Consider the following 22184-nt stretch of genomic DNA (forward strand, 5'->3'; position numbering starts at 1 on the left):
GGGCTCTGGGTCCTCCTGTTCCTCTTTAATGTGTGGGGGCTCTGGGTACTCCTGTTCCTCTTTAATGTGTGGGGGCTCTGGGTACTCCTGTTCCCCTTTAATGTGTGGGGGCTCTGGGTACTCCTGGTCCAGACTGGAGCTCCACTCCTGCTGCTCAGGGGGAACCTCTTCTTGAACCACCAACAGCTGCTGGACGTCTACAGGAAAACAGTAAACACACACAGAGACGTTACAAAGAAATATTAGTGTTGAGCAAATAGTCTCCTGTACATACACTTTTTTCCTGCCATCATTCCCTCTTACACTCCCTGTGCACAGTTACCAAACAGACATGCCAACACAAATTGTAAAGACAACGCACCAGCAGCGTGACGCACCATGAGGTCGTCAGTGTTGTGGAAATTTATCATATGGTTCTTTTAGTTATAACTTGTATCGCTTACACCTGCATATACCACCCTAACCCTCTTCCCACGAAAAGGCTGGGAACCTGGCCTTGGTGGGCGCAGCGGGCGACAACATCTGTGAGGGGGAGGGTGAAGGGAGAGGAGACGAGATAACGCACATAAACATCGAACAAAAATTTCGGAAATTAGTGTTTGGTAGATTATTTCTCTATTGTAACAATTCTTCTCGGCAATACATTTTATACCGTTGGAAAGCCTGTTTATTTACCTTTCAAACGTTGCCCCATTTGTAAGGATCATGCAATTCTGGGATGAGCAGCACAGCTGAGTATGTGGGTTGCGCCCATGAAAAATTTGCCAAATCTTCTCTGCCAAACAGCATATTCTACTTTTGCTATCGACTCTTGTTTGGTGGATTGGATGATTGAAGTCTATCGGTAACAAGGAAGAAACAAGACATTGTTCAATGAATAAATTGTAAAATTGCCACTAACAGGAGCCTCAGTAGTGTGTGGAAGAACCATACACAGCCACAACAGCCTGGCACCTCCTCCTCATGCTGGTTTGATTGAGGCCCAATCCCAATGTCCCCCCTAAACCCTCAAACCCTGAACCCTCAAGGACTTACTGACGTCACCTGGTAAGTGGTTGAGTGTGAGAGACTGTGAGGGCTTGAAATGGTGTAAATAGGAATGGGACAGCACTTTGCGGCAACATATGTTACCATGAAAACTAAAAAAAAAATATGATGTATAATTGTGTGTATTTATTTTATACTTTGTACTCCCTGATTTGAACATCTTCCTGGCTCTTTCCTCACAAGATGTGAGGTCCATCTATTTTCCTCCGCTTATCCGGGGTCGGGTCGTGGTGGCAACAGGCCAAGCAGGCTGACCCAGACTTCCCTCTCACCGGCAACATGTTCCAGCTCATTCTGGGGGATCCCGAGGCGTTCCCAGGCCAGCTGGGAGATGTAATCCCTCCAGCGTGTTCTGGGTCTTCCCCGGGGTCTCTTCCCAGTTGGACATGCCTGGAAAACCTCCAGTGGGAGGCGTCCAGGAGGCATCCTAATTAGATGCCCGAACCACCTCAGCTGACTCCTTTCGACGCGAAGGAGTAGCGACTCGACTCCAAGCTCCTTCCTGATGACCGAGCTCCTTACCCTATCTCTAAGGCTGAGCCCGGCCACCCTACGGAGGAAGCTCATTTCGGCCACTTGTAGCCGTGACCTTGTCCTTTCGGTCACGACCCAGAGTTCGTGACCATAGATGAGGGTAGGAACGTAGACCGAGTGGTAAATTGAGAGCTTTGCCTTCCAGCTCAGCTCCCTCTGCACCAAGACAGTCCGGTGCAGCGCCTGCTTTACTGCTGCAGCCGCACCGATCCGTCTGTCGATCTCCCGCTCCATCTTACCCTCACTCATGAACAAGGCCCTGAGATACTTGAACGCCTTCGCTTGAGGTAGGCACTCCGTCCCCACCTGGAGGGAGCAATCCACCGGTTTCCGGCAGAGCACCATGGCCTCAGATTTGAAGGTGCTAACTCTCATCCCCACCGCTTCACACTCGGCTGCAAACCGCCCCAGTGAATGCTGGAGGTCACGATCCGAGGAGGCTAACAGGACCACATCATCTGCAAACAGCAGAGAGGCGATCCCGAGACCCCCGAACCTGACTGTCCGTGAAAGTCACGAACAGGACCGGAGACATAGGGCAGCCCTGGCGGAGGCCAACACCCACCGGGAACGTGTCTGACTTATTGCCAAGAATGCGGACACAGCTCCTACTGCAGTCGTACAGAGACCGGATCACCCGTTGTAATGGGTCCGGCACCCCATACTCCCGCAGCACCCCCCACAAGAACCCCCGAGGGACCCGGTCGAAAGCCTTCTCCAAGTCCACAAAGCACATGTAGACTGGTTGGGCAAACTCCAAGAACCCCTCCAGTAGTCTTGCGAGGGTAAAGAGCTGGTCCACTGTTCCACGGCCAGGACGGAATCCGCATTGCTCCTCTTGAATCTGAGGTTCGACAAACGGTCGGAGCCTCCTTTCCAGCACCCTGGCATAAGCCTTCCCCGGGAGGCTGGGTAGTGTGATACCCCGGTAATTCGAGCACACTCTCCGGTCCCCCTTTTTGAAAATGGGAACCACCACCCCGGTCTGCCAGTCCATGGGCACTGATCCCGACCCCCATGCGACATTGAAGAGGCGTGTCAGCCAGGACAGCCCAACTATGTCCAGCGCTTTCAGCATCTCAGGGTGGATCTCATCCACCCCCGCGCCTTGCCACCGAGGAGCTTTTTGACTACCTCAGCGGCCTCTGCCAGGGATATGGGTGAGCCTCCCCCTAGATCTTCAGGTGCTGCCTCCTCTGCAGAGGACATGTTGGTCGGGTTTAGGAGTTCCTCAAAGTGCTCTTTCCACCGCCCGACGATGTCCCCTGTCCGGGTCAGCAGTTCCCCCCGCCCCTGCTGAGAACAGCCTGGGGTAAGCCCTGCTTTCCCTTCATGAGTCGTCAGATGGTTTGCCAGAACCTCCTTGAGGCCAACCGAAAGTCCTTCTCCATGGCCTCCCCGAACTCCTCCCATGATTTGTCTCAGTAAGATTAATTGGGCTGCTGCTCAGATTGTTGTTACCCGTATCATTGCAGTCCACGTTTGCTTTGCTTCCTAACCTTGTACCCTTTTCCTCGTCTGCCGCCTCCTCTACCCTTGCTTTGCTTCCTAACCTTGTACCCTTTTCCTCGTCTGTCGCCTCCTCAACTCCGGAAAAGGACAAAGTCCAACCCCTCTCCAGGAGCTTGGTTCCAGAGCCAGCGCTGTGTGGAGGTGAGTCCAACTATATCTAGCTGGTACCGCACCAGCTCTGGCTCTTTCCCCGCTAGCGAGGTGACGTTCCACGTCCCTAGAGCTAGTCTATGCTGCCGGCGATCGGCTTGCCCAGGCCTCCCGCCTGACCCGCCGCCCGGCCTGCATTGCACCCGACCCCGATGCTTATCCCTGCGGGTGGTGGGTCCACAGGGTGGCTGCTCCATGCTGTTTATTCGGGCCGAGCCCGACCGGGCCCCATGGGCGAAGGCCCGGCCACCAGACGCTCGCCGACGAGCTCCCCTCCTGGGTCTGGCTCCGGGAGGGTGCCCCGGTTTCCCTGGTCCAGGCGAGGTGACTGAAGTCCGTGGGCTGCTTTTCATTGGGGTCGTTTTGAACCGCTCTTAGTCTGGGCTCTCCCCTGAGACCTGTTTGCCTTGGGAGACCCTACCAGGGCCTAATGCCCCGGACAACATAGCTCCCAGGATCACTGAGCCACTCAAACTCCTCCACCACGTTAAGGTGGCAATTCGCGGAGAAGATAAGTATTAAAGATAGTACAGAAGTGTAACTTCAAATTATATTATTGTTGGATTTCATATAATGTACAAAATAATAATGTCTTTGTCAAATTGGGCAAATTATCGATCAAATATGGGTCTATTTCCGGGGTTTTTGGGCTATCCAAGCACCCGTACCATAGCACCTCGAATAGACGAGCATTACATTTCAAGCGCTGGCTGACGTGACCGAGGTTCCGCGGATAACGGCTCACTTGACTGCAGAGAGTGGTTCGGTGGTCCCGCCATATGCTGCACCCCCTTTCCGGTGTATCAATGGACCCAGATAATATAATATTTTAATAAACTCTTGTGTGACATGAACATATGAATCAGTTCAGAGTTTTTGCTTAGTAAAATATCTTAATTGACTGTGGGTCAGGTATTATTAATTTCCAGCAACCCTCATGTCAAAGAATAAAGACACTTTACGCACAATTTAGGTGTATTTTCCCTTTAACTCACAAGATGCAGGTAGCATGTTTTATACTTCATGTGAATATAATTAGTTTAATCTCATTTCCATTATGCAATATGTATACTTTGGCATCTTATTCTGAAAACCGGATGTTCGTCTGAAGAAACCGGATGCTGTCTCACGGTAATCTTTCCGCTAACTTTCAAAATCCTTCCCTCGCTCGATCTGTGCCGTTTGAATGCGTTTACCGTGATTTTCAGCACATAGGTGCACTAACATGTAAGTGTCTGCTGACTTGAACGCAGTCTGATGTGACCATGAACACATTAATCATTTTAGAATTCAACACGCTGCAAAATCCACGTGGTGTTATGAAAGAGAACAAACTTTACTTTTAAGTGTAAATATTTCCTGTCATCTAGAAGCTGAGAGAACAGATCAGAAGAAGAAGAAAAAGATTCATTGAATGAACAGAGTCTCACTCCAAACTACATAGAAACGTTATCAGCCGGAGCATGAACAGAAGAAATAAAATGAACCAACCTGCTCTGTGTAACCGCAGCTGAGGGTTGAAAACAGCGTCCAGGAGTTTCCGTTGTCGCTCGTTCTGCTCTTTTAAAGCAGAAAGTTCCTCCTCGTACTCTGCTATCGTTCTTTCAAACAGACCAAATATCTCTTCAGCAGCCGCAGTTAGTCGCTGGTTGAGTAAACATCTCATCATTTGGACTTCAGACATTTTCACTAAACCACAGAGACGTTTCCTCCAGACAAACTCCGGAAGACATACCGAGACGGACTATTGTGCGTTAATAAAAGGTCCGAGTAGCACCAACAAGCTTGTGAACATTTAGTTCCACATGTAGGCACAAAAATTATGTGGTGACCGTCACAGTTGTACTTGTATAATATAATTGATAAAATATATACTATTATAACGAAGCATAATAACGATTTAATGAACGCCTTTGTGGGTACAAGACAGATAAAGAAGCATCATCTTGGACATATGATCCAGAGGCTGATCTAAAGCACGAATGTGTTGACGTCGTGTTTGGTGCCGAGAGTTTTGCTTTTTGTGCCAAACATTTACTTAAATGCAGAGCTTCAACTGAAGAAGCTTTTTCTATAAATAAAATGATCAAAATCTCCCCGAGCCCAAAGGGACGTCTTCATATTTCTCGTTTTGTTGGAAAAACACAGAACAAAGATGTTCAGTTTACTCTCACATCAGATAAAGAGATGCAGCAAGTGATCCACATTTTCTAAGCTGGAACTATGTTTATCATTTTGTCTTGACACATGTAAATCAGTTAATCAATGATACAAATAGTTTGCCATGCTTCCAGCATTGATGTTCAAATTGTTTCATAAACCACACCACGTATGGTTTTGTATAGATTTTGCAGAGATCTAATGGCAGGGTTACTGCCTGTACCACGACTACTGTACATACAGTGTTTAGCAACAATCTGACCTCTATACATAGTTTGTTGTCCAGCTTGCTCACCTCAGTTTAATAACTTTATATTTTACTATCGTCCTGTAAAAGTGTTCTCTGAACTGACTTTATGTACGTTGAAGGCTACTGAGAAGAATTTGACGGTTCATTCATGAACAGAGAAGCAGAAAAAAATTCTTAACTCACAAAAAATACCATGAGAGGAAAGGTGTACAGTCTGGATAAAGATAGAAAAGTGTTGAAATGATGGTGTTTGAACTGGAAGGTCTACTGTCATAAAAGTTCTAAAATCAGACTACACATTTACAGAAACATCTCTGCTATGTGACATCTACTGTAAAGCACAGACGTGTTGACAGAGTTAAACATTCTTTGTTTTAATGTTAATTAACATTTTTGATGATGTGTAAGTCCCGGCTGGGCATGTATGCGAGACCCCCGTGTGTGCCTCACTTTCACAGCTTCACAAATCATGCTGACATAAAACCCTTTTTCTTATCTTCCTCTTCCTACTTTTTGAAAGACATGTTTAAATAAGGGTATGATGAGAGGTGAGGGGTTTGTCCGATGTCCTCTATAAAGAAAGATGTGCGTTCCCTCTGTGGTCACTGTGGCAGCACCTTCCCTTCTAACGCTGAGAAGAAAGCCGTGTGCAGAGCATCAGAGGCCTCTCTACACTACAGCAGGTACATGAATGGACTGCAGCTAATCATTCTTTTTCATTCGTGATTCATTTGCTGATGATTTTTATGATTAATAATTTGTTCTGTAAAGTGTCAGAAAATAGTGATAAGCACAGGTTAGACTACATCTTTGAATTCATTTTTGTAGCCAACAGTCCAACGTGTAAAAATACAATATAATGTAAGAAAAATACATTTAATTCATCAACTAATCCTTTCAGCTGGACATGAGCACATGTGATTCTGTTATTTGTAACTGCTGGAGACGCCTGGTTGTTAGTTATTTAGCAGGATTTCTAAAAGGCCTGATTACAGATTTCTGAACATTTCTAGAAATATAAATATTAATGTCTATTTGTTAGAAAAAGGGAAATTACTTTTGACTTTTCAATCAGTCAATAAATTATAAAAAATGTAATAGTTTATGCAACAAACAAAACCACAAAAATGAAACGGAGATGGAGTGCAATCTCTACAATCTACAACGAATATGCACAGTTGAGAGGGAAGCACCCAGCACAAGTGTGTGTGTGTGTGTGTCTGTGTGCATGAAATAAGGCAGGCTACTTAATGGTCAAGTAGGCCTATGTTCAGATAAATGTCTCTTCTTCGTCTCTGGCCCCTCATCCAATAATTAGCAGGCCGTTTAACGGTTCAACAAGCCCACGGTTCAGTTTGTACGTCATTAAGCAGTTCCTTTTTTTTTTACGGTTCAGTTTTGCATCCCTGATTATCAAATAGTATTTGTGCTCTTAATGCTCGTCCCTGCTTTTTGTGTCCTTTCTGTAGAGTGTTAGAACCAGAAGAGACCGCTGGCAACAGAGGTAACGGTGAGTTATTTAATCTTCTTCTCAGAAGAAAATATTTGAAATGTGATCCAACATTGTGTTGAATACTCTAAACAGGGTGAGGGTTTATTATCTGGTTTGTGACGATGCTGTGTGTTATTAAACCTGAACTGTGTGCAGATGGCTGGCCTGCGCTGGATGGCCGTGGTGCTGACCGTCTTCCTGTCTGCTGGAGACAGTTTGGCTGCTGTGGACCAGAACTGGCTCACAAGTATTATAGAAGGCATCAAGAAGGAGTAAGTCCACAAAGACTGTAGATCTATGTCTTTACTCTTCTACTTCTACGATTCAAACATCTGTGTGGAATGGAGATTCCAGTCACAGTCAAAGAAATATAATATTCATTTCAATATTTATTTCTTTGTATTCTGTCTTTTTGCTAAACTTGATTGAGTCTACTAATGCAGTTAGATTCTCTTAGTAAAGTGTATTTATTTACCTAAATTCTAATTGATTGTTGCCAAACTCGTAGAGCGATTTAAATATTTGATTCAAATATAAGTGAACAACGAACACAACTTACACGGCGGACCAGAGAGTCAATCAAGTGATGCAAGTTATCTGGCATAGTTTATAATAAATAGTTTAATGAAACTATTTAAAAACATTTTGTGATCATTATGGAATTACTGTACACATGTCTACCACAAAGACATGATTATATTTAATATTTCATATATGTTATATTTTAAGTTCTGCATTATTTTACGTCTTGCATTCTCTTGAACCCACGATACTCATTCAATGTTTTCCTTTGGGCAGGTATGCACTCGATGGCGCCTTCAGTCTGGCTGTGAACGTCCCAGAGAACCAAGACATAAATGATCTTCAGCAAGTCTTTCAGAGTGACCCAGCAGACAGCGTGAAACAAGCTGTTTCAGAGGGTCGAGTGTACCAGGGCACCCGGGTGGTGGCAGCAGCACGATCACGGGCAGTGCTAGAAAACATACAAACCCTCATGGCGAGCAGCCAGGGTCATTTCCTCGTCATCTACTCTGAAGATTCCCCATGTTGCCCAACAAACGCAAACGACATCGCCGACCAGGTCAACGCCATCGTCCAGAAGTGGAACGGTTACGCGTTCGTGTTTTCTAAAGTGCCCGATGTTCCTGCCGCGGACACGTGGCGACTGGCTGAATCCTTCAAGCAGCTTGCAATTTCTAAACTCGGGCTCGACAATATATTCCGCTGTTATGAACCCGGACATGATCCTTTCCAGTGCACCAGCTGCTCTTCAGGTGGAGATGTTACGCCCTCGTGTGTGGCAAACGATGCCTCGTCTAATGAAGAGCAGCGCGAAGACGAGGAAGCAAGGGAAGTCCCAGCAACAGGCACAGACACAGGCAAAGAGACAGCACCAGGTGGAGGGATAGCCACAGGCATAAGTGAAGGAATAGGCGGTGGCAGAGGAACGAGGGAAGGCAAGGTTAGGAAGCAAAGCAAGGGTAGAGGAGGCGACAGACGAGGAAAAGGGTCCAAGGTTAGGAAGCAAAGCAAGGGTAGAGGAGGCGACAGACGAGGAAAAGGGTCCAAGGTTAGGAAGCAAAGCAAAGGTAGAGGAGGCGACAGACGAGGAAAAGGGTCCAAGGTTAGGAAGCAAAGCAAGGGTAGAGGAGGCGACAGACGCGGAAAAGGGTCCAAGGTTAGGAAGCAAAGCAAGGGTAGAGGAGGCGGCAGACGAGGAAAAGGGTCCAAGGTTAGGAAGCAAAGCAAACGTGGCCTGCAATGATACGGGTAACAACAATCTGAGCAGCAGCCCAATTAATCTTACTGAGACAAATCAGCACCGCATGCTTAATAAAAATGTGTTTTAATAGATTTAATAACTTCGCTCTCCGCCATGTAAAACTCTTAATACCTGCAGTGGCAGTGATACTGAAAGGATTCCCAGTTTCCAAACTACTCCACAAAAGTACAGCCAGTGTGTTTTATCTGCGCCAGAGCAAAATGGCAGAATTGATCTTGATTTTTCTAGTTCTTAATACATTTCAGATAATGACCAAGCACCAAGCACCTCTGTGCTGCGATTAGAACAACTATGAATGGACTTGTTTTCCACCTGCCTGAGCAAACCCAACTCGAAAAAGAAAAGAAAAAATAATATGTGGGGGTGAATATAGAGTTCAAACAGTCCAACAGAATTTTGTTCCCACATGTGTCACTGCACTTCTAAAGCATTGTTCTGTTCTTTCTGATTAAAGCTTGGCTAAGCATCTATTGTGGTCTCTCTGTGTGTCAGTCATTTTGGAACGTCTGCAATACAGCAGTGCTATATGTGGAGGCCCCTCAATATAAATGTAAGCGTAGAGCAGAGCCCTGTAGTTAGTTGACTGGTAATCTAACTTTAATCAGACACCTGAATATTTCTTCAGTCAGTTACAGAGACTTAAGAATTAATAGCAGACACTCACAGTGTGGCTCTCCTTGGCCTGATCAGTCCCTGTGTGAAGTTCGTTCAGTTGAACCACCAGACTCCCAGCGAACACCAGTTCCTCCCATCAAAAGGGCTGAAAGCAAGGCCTGCTGTCCAGTGGAAGATCTTCTTCTGCATTAAAGACAAATAACCACGAGTGAGATCTTTTGCTTTTCTTGCAAATCCGGGAACATTTGAAGGTTGTCATTGTAACAAGAACAATTGCCTCGAAAAATGTTGAATTTCTTAAGTAGAGCACTTCAATAAACAAGTGCAGTGATCCCATACACGTACGTTTCAGGAGTCAGTGTTGACGAAATGACCTGTTTTCTTTACAAAGCTTTGCTCGGATTTGTCTTTAAAAAAACAAACAGATATCTGTGACTGCAATAAAATATATACAAACAAATTATTGAACTGAATTGTGAGGAGCACATATTACTTTGTAAACCCTGCAAAACTCAAAATAAAGTCACCGTTGCTCCAATACTTCCAGTATGGAATACATAGATTCTGGTAGGTCTTGTTTTGTTATATTAAGTATACTTTTTACGTACGGAGAAATGTGAAAAATAAACGAATAACAGTTCCTGCTCTGGCACTGTAAATAAATATATTTTGTAAAAACTACAACTCCCACAATGCCGTGCGTCGTGACGTCCTTCACGTGATACGATCCGTCCGTCACTCATGTGACTTCACGGAGAAGAGAAAACATGGCGGATGTGGACGCGACGAAGTCTCTGAGCGGACTGTTGAGTGGAATAGCTCAACACGTTTATTACAACAACACGGAAATCACGGAGGAGCTGCTGAAGAACGAGCTGTACCGCGAGCTGTCGCACGAGGAGTTCAGGGTGTTGCACGAGAGAATGAAAGGCCTCCTAAAGGTAATGCAACGCCTTCATCCTGGAAGTAACACAGCAGGCAGTTTCCTGATATTGTACTATAAATAAATAATATACACTATAAATGCAATGTGTCGCTACAGTACAATATGTCACGAAGGTCACGGGTGTATTAAAACTGATGTGTTTTCATTCATTAGTCTTTCTGTGAGTCTCTCCTGTTGCCAGCAGGGGGCAGCACTAACATACAGTACCTGGTATCAGTACCTGGTGTTTATTTAGATAGATTTTCTTATCTATGTGTATTACATTATTTAATGCTCCTCCTCTCCCCCTCCACCTCTCAGTCCATCGCCACGGCCGACATGGACCACGCCCAGCTGGAGGCCTTCCTCACTGCCCAGACCAGGAGGCAGGGAGGCGGCGGGCTGACCGCCGAACAGGCCGCCGCCCTCTCTCGCTTCTGGAAGAGCCAGAGAGTCCGGGTGAGGGAGAGCCTGCTGGCTCAGAGCTGCTGGGAGCCCGGCCTCAGGGGCCTCTCCTGGAGGGTGGACCTCCCGACCGCAGCCAGCCGGGGGGACGCAGACCACGGGGGCCCCGTAGCCCTGATGGAGCTGGAGCTGGGCAGAGCCGGACAGGTGAGGCTGACGGTGTTTCCTCATTCACTGTCACACATCGATGCTGGAAACACACCAGTGAAGCCGCCGTGTTCTACTGCTGCATGTTGAGGGAGCAGCGCTGGACTGCAGTTTTGAAGCCTTTAGTTCAGCATTTTGGCCGTCGCCATCTTGGTTTTTTGCAACCAGAAGTGACGCGAGAGGGTGGAGCTAAGTACAGGGCTGAATAAGACAATTTTTAGGCGAAAATGTTACAATTATCTTTCATGAACTGAAAACACAATGTTAAAGTTGTAAGACGAAAATACAACTCCCAGACCGGACAACGCCGTTGTAGCGACCTGTCAATCACAGTAAGCCCCGCCCTAAAGCATACCCTGCTTTTAGACTCTGTTTGACTCTAAATGGATCATAATTCACTAAATGAACATCATGCTGTATTGAAGAATAATTGAAACTAGAGATTGAGACCATAAACTCATGTTGACAATGTTTACTGAGGGAATAAATCAAGAGAGAAGTAGAGTCATTTTCTCATAGACTTCTACACAACCAGAGGAGTCGCCCCCTGGTGGTCAGTAGAGAGAATGCAAGTTAAACGCACTTCAGCACTGGCTTCACTTTTCAGACCCGGAGTTTGCCGCCTGGTTGACTTCCATCCTGCTGATAGAATAATTGGGGTAAAACAAGGGAAAGTTCCCAAACAAACATCTTTATGCAGTTTAAATACCAGTAAACACTGCAGACAACATGCATGCGTTGGCTTTGGGGATAGATTGCACTAAAGCAGGAGGCCTGGCTCTGGCTCTGGCTCTGGCTCTGGACGGATTACTGGTCTGTTTTAATGAGCCTGGGTCCCATGAGAAGGCTAATTTTACTCAATCTGGGTCCTGGGCTGAAAACCCTTTCAAAGCCCCTCCCAAAGGATAATGACGTCAAAGCATTGCTACTCTTAATATGTTGAACATTTCAAAACAAAAAACATTTTTGGTGCAATGAAACAAGAGCAGCAAAGCATCTGCTGATTATCAGCCAAAGCCAGAGATCAACTTGACCAATAACAAGCAAGAAAATGTTTGTTCTTCAGGAGTGTGTCCCGGTTCTCCGTGAATCCGATCTGCAGGTCCCACAGCTCAGAGAAAGCAGGTCAGCAGACTGGAAGCAGCGTGCTATCAGTCCGCTGTATCGTCCTGTAGTACTGCAGGACACACACACTGTTATTGGTCCATTAGTTCACGTCTAATTATAGCCTGAAGGTTGCAGAAGTAGGTGGAGGGTGTTACACTAAACATCAAGGTGTCCTTAAAGGCTTAGATACCAGTGGAGCTGGATGAGACCGGAAATGAAGCCAAACTGTTTATATTTACTTCTGCATGAACCAGGAGGCAACCCATTAGTTGCAGCCCTGATTATGTTAAAAGTTTGTATTATTATCAGTATATACGTGTTTCTGTTTCTTATAGTCACCTGATTATTGAGCCTCTGTATCCTCATAAATAAATAAAATCATGGCTTTAATGTCTCACACTCTGAGCTGAGAGACATGGATCTATTAGCTGATCACCGCGGCGTGACGTCCATTCTGGAGAACAATCGGAGGACACGGTGACGGGGCAGATGGGATACCCTCCTGTTACAGCAGAACTTCATTCATTTTTAAATAGTAATGAACACAGTGAAGCTCAGTGAGAAGAGTTTGTGTTGCTGTTTTCAAACTAGTGACTGAGTTACTGTGAAAACAACAACATTTCACATTTCTTTTAACAATTAACACTTGAAATGATGAAGACACAAATGACTGCTAGTACAAAATGTAAAACATACTTTGGTGTTACATGTTTCACCTTTTAGATTTCATCGGACTTTATTTTTACAAAATGAACCCAAAACTCTGACAGTGAGGAAGATCTTGAAACTAAATTGAAGTCATTTTTAGACATTGACCTTTCACCTCACCCCATCTTTCACCTCTCCCACATCCTGATCTATCGTGACTAATTATTGCTAATTCTCATTTAGGCGGTGAACACATTAGGCTTTGTGTTTCAGCGTGATACTGACATCAATAGAGACACTTGGCCATCAAAGCTAATAAAGTGAACCCCACCTGTTTAGCTTAACGCTCTGAACGTCTGCTCTTATAAATAGCGTGTGCTGTAATGTCTTTCCTTCTCCTCCCTCCCGCTGTCTCAGGACTCGGAGTTTGTGTGTCTGGAGTTTGATGAAACCAAAGTCAACCAGCTGCTGAAGAACATGTCCGAGATCCAGGAGAGCATCGACCGAATCGTTCACCGCACCTGAAACCGTGTGCGAGAGACGACGTCTGACCCGCTCTGAATGGATCCAACATGGCCTCTCCACCGGCCCGCGGACTCAGAGACGACCTGTTCACACATTAAAGGGATAGTTTGTGAAGTGGCCTCGATCGGTTAGTTTGTGTGTGTGTTATCGTGTGACTTCAGCGAATCCGAACAAACTATTTAAAACGACAAAGTCACACAATAAACACGCTAACCGACCGATCGAGGCAGCGGTAGACCAGCAGCTCCTGTGTTCTGTGAAGTAAAATCAGCTTTTTTTTTTTTTTTTTCAATGGAGTCTGCTGGCTTTGTAGAGAACAGGCTCAGTTCCTGGTCCGTCTCATGACGAGGTACGGCGATGGAAATGTCACAACCCCTGACGTCTGTATTGAGCTCGAAGTGCAGCAGACAAAGTCCAGTTTAGACGGACAGAAGTCGGCCTGTTGTCTGCGTTCCAAGTCTCGTACTCTCTTACAAAATACGCAACGTTGCACGCAGTGTGCGTTCAGCTGGAACATACTACTTTGTCATAACGTTGCACCTTGAACTTTGACCCTCTTGCTCAAATATCCGCTGTGCAGAGGATTGTGGGCCAGAATAACCAGAGCATGATCCAGTGATAAACATTACTTCCTCTACTTCAACACTCACTGTGCATGTGGAACTTTTCACTGGTGTTTTATCTCTTTTCTGTGGCTGTTCAGAGAGGAAGCTGCATCACTCCCGATGTTTATGACATCGACTAGATACCTAACCTGCAATAAAATGCTGAAATCAGCTCCATAAAGAAACTCTTTAATCAGTAACGTTTGAACCATAAAACCCCCGCTTCAGGTCACAGTTCTGCTTTTGTGCCACAGGATTGTAAACGCAGCCCAACTGCTGTTCAGACATTGTTGTAATATTCTGTATATAAAATGTTCTTACACGCAGATTTGTGCCAATTAAGATTAAAAGTTGTCTTGAGATGATTTAAGATGCAAAAAGTTTGCCTTCGTGTTTTACTGTCTATTGTCTCAAGTACTGAAACAAAGGTCGGTAATGTCTCTCTTACACAAACGGGATTTGCCGGTGCTTCAGGGTGCGGGGATGTTTCCGTCCGTCCACCTTTGGAGCTTTGAAACTGCTCCATGTGAATATTTTCTCGTCTTTGTGAAATCACGTTGCGCTGACTGTCGGCCGCTCGTCGTCCGTTGGCCGTTGACTGGGCGCGGATGAGGCCCGGGGTCGGAGGGGATGGTTGTGGGTGATGAGACAGTCCAGTCTCCGCGCTGAGTTCCCCTCTTGATTCATGAGCGGAGCTCATTGTTCTAAGAAGACTGACGCTTAAACTGTATTCACACTATGCTTTAATGCTGAAATCTGCAGTGGTGGAAGGTAGTCAAGTACATTCGCTCAAGTACTACTTCAGTACAAATTCATGTTGTACTTGTACTTCACTTGAGTATTTCTATTTGTATTTAAATTCATACTACTCCACTACATCTCGGAGGCAAATATTGTACCTTTCTTCCACATTTGTCTGACTTTAAAGACTCCTTTAAATAACTACTTCCTGTCCAGTTTAAACCTGGTATCTCCAGATGTGTTGATGTTGAATGTTTGTGATAAACTGAAGGATGAAATGTTCCTTTATGTGTTGATAAAATCCTCCTACTTCTTCAGATTAATAAACTCTTTAAAAAGACTCTTGGATCAGCTGGAGACGCTACAAACACGTGATGATCTTATAGAACATGATGCATTGATGAAGATTAAACTAGACAACAGGATGTAAAGGAGATAAAAACATTGCAGCAGTAAAATGTAACAAACACATTAATGCAGCAGTGATATTAATCCAGAAACAGATATTACAGTCAAACACTGACGGGGAACATTTTACTGCACAGTGAGTACTTTTACTTTAACTGAAGACATGTTCACATACTCTGTTTCTCGGAAGGCTAGTTTAAAACAGGAACAAACCACAACCGACTCACAGTTGAGCTACCTGCATGAACCAGAGAAGACCAGACTAGACACTTCCTTCTTGGGAGTCATGTGAGGCGGAGGCCTCTGTAGGTACAGTATAAAAGGATGCTGAATGTTGTATCTCGTTGAAGCTCACACCACAGACAGCTGAATGAGTATCTGTGGTGCACTCTTCCCTTGCAAGCAAATAAATGGACAAAGACAACTTTGAATCTTTTGAAGACTTTGTTATTGATTTGTGAACAACTCTCTCTTCTCCCGATTAACATAGAAATCTTCCATCACAAGGGACAGTTCACCCAAAATCAAAATACATATTTTTTCCGTCTTACCTTATAGTGCTATTTATCAATCTAGCTGGTTTTGGTGTGAGTGGCCGATTGTTGGAGGTATCAGAAGTAGAGATGTCACCTTCTCTCTAATGTAATGTGACTATATGTCACTTGGTGCTAAAAGTGCCATAAATATATATATTTGAAAAAATCAACAGCAATGTCTCATCCCAGAAATCATGACCTGGTTTCTGAATATAATAATAATAATCTTTATAGAGCACATTTCATACAGACTAACTCAAAGTGCTCTACATTTAAGAATAATTAAAAACAGAAAACCTTCTTTTTACAGATAAAATAAATAATAATAGGAAGAAAGCCTTACATTTGACGTGTAATTAAAAAAAATGAAAAACAGATGAATAAAACTTTAAAATGATTAAATAAAATTTACAAAACTAGGCAACTCGCACCAAAACAATGTATATTGATTAACAGCACTGCAGGTAAGAGGGGGATATGTGTGTTTTTGATTTTGGGGTGAACTGTCCCTTTAAGTAAGTACTTTTTACTTCAGTAAAGGACCTGAACGCACTCCTTCCACTGGACTTGGAGGTGTTCATGCATGGAGGGAACGAGCCCCGGTTTACATCACCAACATCACCGAGCTGTCAGCTCGCCTTCCACCTGAGGGAGGAGTCACTGCGCGCGCCACACGCCACCGGGACGCGCGCTTGTACCAAACGTGTTTTACCTTTCCCCCCACTCGGGGAACAGAGGAGGTGATTTTGGTGTGCACGTCGGAGATTTGAGGATTCGAGGTTTTAACATATTTTCACGAGGCCAGATCCCACAAAAAAACCCCAAAAAAAACTGCGCCACCTGGAAGGATCCTTCGCTCAGGTGCACAAGCTGCAGCCTGTTGAGCACCTCTGGACTGTTGCACAACGAGCACGCGAGGAGCCCGTCTGAGAGGTTTGTGTGTCTCAGAATGAACTGAAACGTGTTTTTGTTGCACCGATGAGGGAAATAACAGAAAAGTCACCTCCGAGTTTAATCGCTTAATTTATCTTAACGTACTGAGATGAACGTGAAGTTTGGGTTTATTCACCTTGTTACTGTAACATCTACTGTACGGATCACGTCATAGGAAAGTGCTCGAACTTTGGGGACATCATAGAAATATTATAAGAAACGACAAATGTGAATGTTTTGCTTCAACCTCACGCATTAGATTAATGACTAAATCTAAATACGAGTTTCAATGGAGGTAAATGTTATAATATTATTAAATTAAAACTCAAAGGTGGAGCTTCATTAGTGACAATATTCAAATGAAACACTTTAATATCGTTATCCTCCGGCTGGTAGTACTCTGACCTTTTTTACTTAAATAAAATAATTAGTCTAAATGTAGCAGTAAAAGTCCTGAATTAAAAATCTTACTTACCGAAGTATTATCAGCAAAATTAAAGTATCAAAAGTAAAGTACTCCTTTATCATATGATATTATGAGGTTCTGAGTATTTTGTTTTTGTAGTTTGTCAATGGGGAGCAAGTTTTAGATACTTTGTGTACTATATATAAGTAGTGTAGTACTCATATAATTTAAGTAGGCTGTGTGTTTCTATACATAAAAGTATAACTAACTAAAGCTGTCAGATAAATGTGGTGCAGTAAAAATATTTTCCTCTGAGAATCTTTCAGTAAAAACCAAACGGCAACTCTCATATTCATAGCGCATTATCAGGGAAGGTTTTAACATCAGCTCTGCCGATCAAGACTTCACCTGAGCATGATTTTATAGCTTTCATAACAAGTCATATCGCTCTGCAAACATGGGCCAGGCTTTACGGCGGGCAATAAATTAGATTTGCCCTTCAATAAATTTTTATTGTCCCGTGTTCAGGTTTGTTCAGGTGTCGTAATGGCAGAAGTTTCCCCCTGGCTGACGTGTCTTTGTGTTGAACTCCAGATGGCTCCAGGAACAGCAGCCTGGTTCTCCTTGGAGACGTCGTCTTCCTCCACCCTGCAGCTCATCCACATGAGGCCAGGAGAGGTCCGAGTCTCCAGCAGACCCAACTGACCGATCATCTCCACGCCAGTCACAGGTGATGTCTGAGTGACGGCATACATCTGTTAATGGCAACACTGTAAAGTTTATACATGTATTTAAGTAACTTGAGATTTGCTTTGCGCTGCTCTATATGTCGAGGAAACAAGTTTATTAATACGCGTGTGTGCTCTTCTGTGTCGCTCAGCAGACAATGACAAAGACTGCTGCCAGTAAACTGGCGTCATGTGTCCGGCTGAATTGGAAACATGTGATTGCTGTCTGGAGGAGGAGGGGGGGAGGGGGGAATGCTCTTGGGCTCGTTCCTGCAGGATTAGAGATAAAGAAATGCGGCCTAGTGTGCAAAAGTCTGAGCTCTGAAACCAAACTGGGGGGAAATCAAGCTTCCCATTGAACCGCTGTTCCAGATTCTTTCAGTTTCATTCTCTCTAGAAGCTTCGACCGAGCTGTCTCTATGTTTCCAAATGTCCCTTTGTATCCTGGCTTTGTTGTGAGTCCTGACTCTGCAGATTTGAGTCCGTTTCTTGTTGCATTTCAATTGATTTTTTTCTTTATTTGTTGTTCTTTGTGTAGATGCAGAAAAGAGGCATCATGCCTGTGGCGCGCCAAAAAATGAGGGTGTTCTGCGTGATGATGATGTCGCTCAACATCTTCGTCTGCGTCCTGGTGGGCGTGTCGTGGAACCTCGGGCTTGACAGAAGCGTTCGCCAGAGGGTTCCAGTCCAGCCTGCAAGGTTTTGGCACAAGCAGGAAGAGAGCAAATCCTTCTGGAACAAGGAGCAGCAGCTCCTGGACTTCATTCACAACCCCGTCGTCAAGTCGCCGATGTCTGGCGAATTTTCCGGCAAGCTGCCCGATTGGCTGAATGACACAGGGCCGCTAGACCCCTGTAAACCGGACTACAGGGTCCCCACGCAAATCGTGGACTACAACTCCCTGCCGGAGCGCTTCCAGGATTTCCTTCTGCACATGCGCTGCAGAACGTACCCCATGCTGATAAACCAGCCCCGTGTTTGTGACGGGAAACCCTTCCTGCTGCTGGCGGTCAAGTCCCTGACCCCACATTTTGACCGGCGGCAGGCCATTCGCGAGACGTGGGGTCGGGCGGGCGTCTTAGCCAATCGCACCGTGGCGACGGTGTTCCTGCTTGGCAGCACCTCGTCAGCGGACTACTTCCCAGACCTGCGGGGGATGCTGGGCCACGAGGCGGAGCTTCACAGAGACCTCCTCCAATGGGACTACAGGGACTCCTTCTACAACCTGACCCTGAAGGAGGTCCTCTTCCTGGAGTGGTTCGGCCAAAACTGCCCCCACGCCCAGTACGTCCTAAAGGGCGACGACGACGTCTTAATCAACACGCTACGAGTTATTGAGCTCCTTGAAGGCCTGGCGGAGAGCAAGGCCAAGAATTTGTTCATAGGCGACGTCATCAGAGACGCCGGTCCACATCGAGACCGGAAACTCAAGTATTTTGTCCCAGAGAGTGTGTTTGTGGGGCCGTACCCGCCTTACGCAGGAGGCGGAGGATATCTGTACTCGGGGGAGTTGGCGCTACGCCTCTACATCGCATCTCAGCAGGTGGTCTTGTATCCCATCGACGATGTCTACACGGGGATGTGTCTGAGAAAACTAGGCCTGGCTCCTGAGAAGCACAGCGGCTTCAAGACTTTTGACATCGAGGAGAAGTACAGGGACAACCCCTGCATCTACCGGAGCCTGATGCTGGTCCACAGCCGGACGCCTCAGGAGATGTTGAGGATCTGGTCCTGGATTATCCAACCGGAGCTGGACTGCCAGTGAACACCTTCATTCATCTTTTGTTAGCGCTGCTGAGTTTGATTTCAACAACCTTTTTTAAAATTATGTTCAATCCTCAAGTCCAAGCAGAACCTCCGAGTTCTCTATTGTTAGCAAAATAGCCTTTTAAAGTAAAGTCCAGATTCTTGCATGCATGCCAACTGTGAACAAGCAATTGTTAGTGTTAGCATGTAAGCTCGCTAGCTTTTCGCATGTTAGCCGGCTAATGTTAGGGGTCGTGTCCACCAAAGTGATTTTTTTCTCCCGAGGCCAGCGTATTTTAAAGATTACTTTCAATGTTTGTAACGCTCCATATTCAAGCTATGCTAATAACGCTAGCAGCGTGACGAGGCGCTAATTGCGTATTCTGCTCGAACGCTGAACGTTTGGCGGGTTTTTTTTCCTGGTCGCCGGGAGTTGAAAAACGATCTACTTTGGTTAAAAAACGCTGCGCTCCTCACTGTTTCTTTTTACCCAACCGTCCAATCCCAGTGGAGGAGGGGCGGGACAAATAGCCTACAACTAAGACGTGATCAAAAGTGTTTTTATTACGAGTCTGTTGTGGTCTTAGTTTGTATGCGTTTATATTGTGGACTTTATGGTGTCATCATGTCTGAAGAACTGGACCAAACACGTTTCCCCGTGTGGGATAATAAAGTTTATCTGAATCTGAATGAAACGAGATGTTCCCTCGGGCCACGTAACCCGTCGTCTCTCCATCACTGGCTTCTTCCAGAGCAGGTACTCAACCTTGTGCCGACATTTTTACTAGAATACATATTTTCCCTCTTGCCTGTAGTGCTATTTATTCATCTAGATTGTTTTGGTGTGAGTTGTGTGGGAGATATCGGACGTAGAGATGTCAGCCTGTTATGTGAATGTATTGGGACTAGATGTCACTCGGCTTGTGGTGCTCAAAGCACCAAAAAATACTTAACAGCAACATGTCTTTCCAGAAATCATGACCCGGTTACTCGAGATAAACCACCGACCTTGTTGTGAGCATGTATATTATATTGCGGACGAACAAACTAGACAACTCGTACCAAAATAATCTAGATTACTAAATAAAACTACAGGTAAGAGATAAAACTTGTATTTGTGATTTTCAGGTGTACTGTCCCTTTAAGACGTGTCATTGAGAGTCAAGACAGTTATAATTGTTAAAACCTACTGTGTATAGATGATGTACTGTATCTCCATATCCATAAAATATAGCGTTATCGCCCTTCAGAATGGGCCACCTCTGCTTGTTTTTCAGGCACTTTTGTATTTTATAGCACGAAGCTAAAATAAAACAAAAAGTGAGATTTCTTTAGAGCTTTCAGAAAGAAGGTTTACAGATATGGATTTCACTGGTGCATATATTTGGTTACAGCTCTTCCAGGACTGATGTAAGATAAGATAAATCCCTTATTGACCAAAGGAGAAACTCGGCTGCTAAAATAAAAATAATAAAGTTAAATAAAATAAAGATAAAAAATAAAAGAAGTATATAAACTAAGAATAAAAATACAAACTATGCAAGATCAATTAAACTCAAACTTACAAGGCAAGTGGTACAAATACACACAGTACCTATTACCAGTGTTGTACTTAAACTACTATATGACTAAGTGTTTGTCTGCATTCATATAGAAGTATGATGTAGCACATAAAACGGTAACATATTGACATGATATAGTGTGATAGAATGTGGAACAGCATAATATCGTAATCATGAGTGATCAGATATAATATAAAGCGAAATGTAGTAATATAGTACAACATGATATATAGTATAGCAAATGTAGTGTAGTATAGAAAATATATGTAGTATAGTATTATATAAATATGATATGTATTTGTATTTAGAGGTTGGTCCAAACAGAACCAGAGAGATCGTGGACGATGGGAGCTGAAATCACATTTGGTGGTAGTGTGTAAAGTAGAACTGTGGTATTGTACTACTACTACTACTACTACAGTACTACTACTACTCTGAACCATTAACCTCTGAACTGATGATCTCACATTGATTTCTGCTTAGCAACACAAAGACGACACAGAAAGACTTTGCTAATTAGAATTTTTACATTCGTACGATAACTGTGAAACGCTCAGTGTTCATCGGTTTTAGCATCCCAGCGGTTGCTGCTTTTTCTCAGCATTCATCCTGGGTATTTGTGTTTGTATACACGGTATGCGTGTTTAAATAAGAAGTTCATCGAGTTGTGTTCAAATAATACAGATTTTTCTGAGTCAAGTCTGTTTCTCTATTGTTTTGGTCATAAATCTTTTCCAGATAGTAAAAAATGAACGAAAAAGCTCATGTTTGTGTCTTGTATGTGTTTTTGTCTTTTGATAAATAAAGTTTTGATGAAGATTAAATAGATTTAATCCTATTTTTGATTATGTTGTTTTTAATACAGATGACAGGTAAGCATTTGCTTTACATTGTTGTTCTTAAATTTATTTTTATTGTAAATATCTTGCATTAATGAATTAATTATTATAAACACATTTTCTAGCTTAGAAGTGCTGTTGGCAGATGTTTTTAACATAACGTATTTTTATATTATTTATGGTCTTCTATACAGCAGTTGGTAATCTTCCATCTGTAGATGGTTCCTGACACAAACAGCTAGTACGAATATACAGTCTGTAAAACAAAGTGCTTTTTCCACTGCTGCACATCTACGTAGTAAACTTTGAGTATTTACCTG

The 22184-nt window shown here is 44.2% G+C and overlaps 3 protein-coding genes and 1 pseudogene across 5 annotated transcripts; 3 read left to right on the forward strand and 1 right to left on the reverse strand.

Annotated features, from left to right (window-relative positions):
• Nucleotides 1-4972, reverse strand: part of LOC116399471 (zinc finger protein 543-like) — a 7971-nt pseudogene extending 2999 nt beyond the window's left edge.
• Nucleotides 4973-6265: 1293 nt separating this feature from the next.
• Nucleotides 6266-9396, forward strand: LOC116399491 (uncharacterized). 2 transcript variants are annotated; one of them, XM_031876683.1, is made up of 5 exons: nt 6266-6336; nt 7123-7163; nt 7302-7417; nt 7944-8607; nt 8662-9396. In XM_031876683.1, the coding sequence occupies exons 3-5, from the start codon at nt 7302-7304 to the stop codon at nt 8908-8910; spliced, it is 1029 nt and encodes a 342-aa protein (XP_031732543.1). In that variant the 5' UTR covers nt 6266-6336; nt 7123-7163; the 3' UTR covers nt 8911-9396. The 2 variants fall into 2 exon arrangements, with proteins under 2 accessions (XP_031732543.1, XP_031732542.1); XM_031876682.1 differs by having other exon boundaries at nt 7944-9396.
• Nucleotides 9397-10302: 906 nt separating this feature from the next.
• Nucleotides 10303-14345, forward strand: commd1 (copper metabolism (Murr1) domain containing 1). The gene is made up of 3 exons (XM_031876655.1): nt 10303-10484; nt 10790-11080; nt 13253-14345. Exons 1-3 carry the CDS (start codon nt 10311-10313, stop codon nt 13358-13360), a joined length of 573 nt encoding a protein of 190 aa, XP_031732515.1. The 5' UTR covers nt 10303-10310; the 3' UTR covers nt 13361-14345.
• Nucleotides 14346-16279: 1934 nt separating this feature from the next.
• Nucleotides 16280-21863, forward strand: b3gnt2a (UDP-GlcNAc:betaGal beta-1,3-N-acetylglucosaminyltransferase 2a). Of its 2 annotated transcripts, none has more exons than XM_031876596.1 (3): nt 16280-16583; nt 17518-17719; nt 18256-21863. In XM_031876596.1, the coding sequence occupies exon 3, from the start codon at nt 18256-18258 to the stop codon at nt 19480-19482; it is 1227 nt and encodes a 408-aa protein (XP_031732456.1). In that variant the 5' UTR covers nt 16280-16583; nt 17518-17719; the 3' UTR covers nt 19483-21863. The 2 variants fall into 2 exon arrangements, with proteins under 2 accessions (XP_031732456.1, XP_031732455.1); XM_031876595.1 differs by having other exon boundaries at nt 17584-17719.
• The last annotated feature ends 321 nt before the right edge of the window (nt 21864-22184 follow it).

Source organism: Anarrhichthys ocellatus, unplaced genomic scaffold, assembly GCF_004355925.1.
Source record: "Anarrhichthys ocellatus isolate YVR2014 unplaced genomic scaffold, GSC_Weel_1.0 scaffold112, whole genome shotgun sequence".
In the NCBI taxonomy this organism is placed as follows: domain Eukaryota; kingdom Metazoa; phylum Chordata; class Actinopteri; order Perciformes; family Anarhichadidae; genus Anarrhichthys; species Anarrhichthys ocellatus.

Excerpts from the sequence above, each read along its gene's own strand:
- LOC116399491 (XM_031876682.1), top strand. The coding sequence starts at position 7,302 with ATGGCTGGCCTGCGCTGGATGGCCGTGGTGCTGACCGTCTTCCTGTCT. Across the intron at positions 7,418-7,943 it reads ATAGAAGGCATCAAGAAGGA|GTATGCACTCGATGGCGCCT; the intron begins GTAAGTCCACAA and ends TCCTTTGGGCAG.
- commd1 (XM_031876655.1), top strand. The coding sequence starts at position 10,311 with ATGGCGGATGTGGACGCGACGAAGTCTCTGAGCGGACTGTTGAGTGGA. Across the intron at positions 10,485-10,789 it reads GAATGAAAGGCCTCCTAAAG|TCCATCGCCACGGCCGACAT; the intron begins GTAATGCAACGC and ends TCCACCTCTCAG. Across the intron at positions 11,081-13,252 it reads AGCTGGGCAGAGCCGGACAG|GACTCGGAGTTTGTGTGTCT; the intron begins GTGAGGCTGACG and ends CCGCTGTCTCAG.
- b3gnt2a (XM_031876596.1), top strand. The coding sequence starts at position 18,256 with ATGCAGAAAAGAGGCATCATGCCTGTGGCGCGCCAAAAAATGAGGGTG.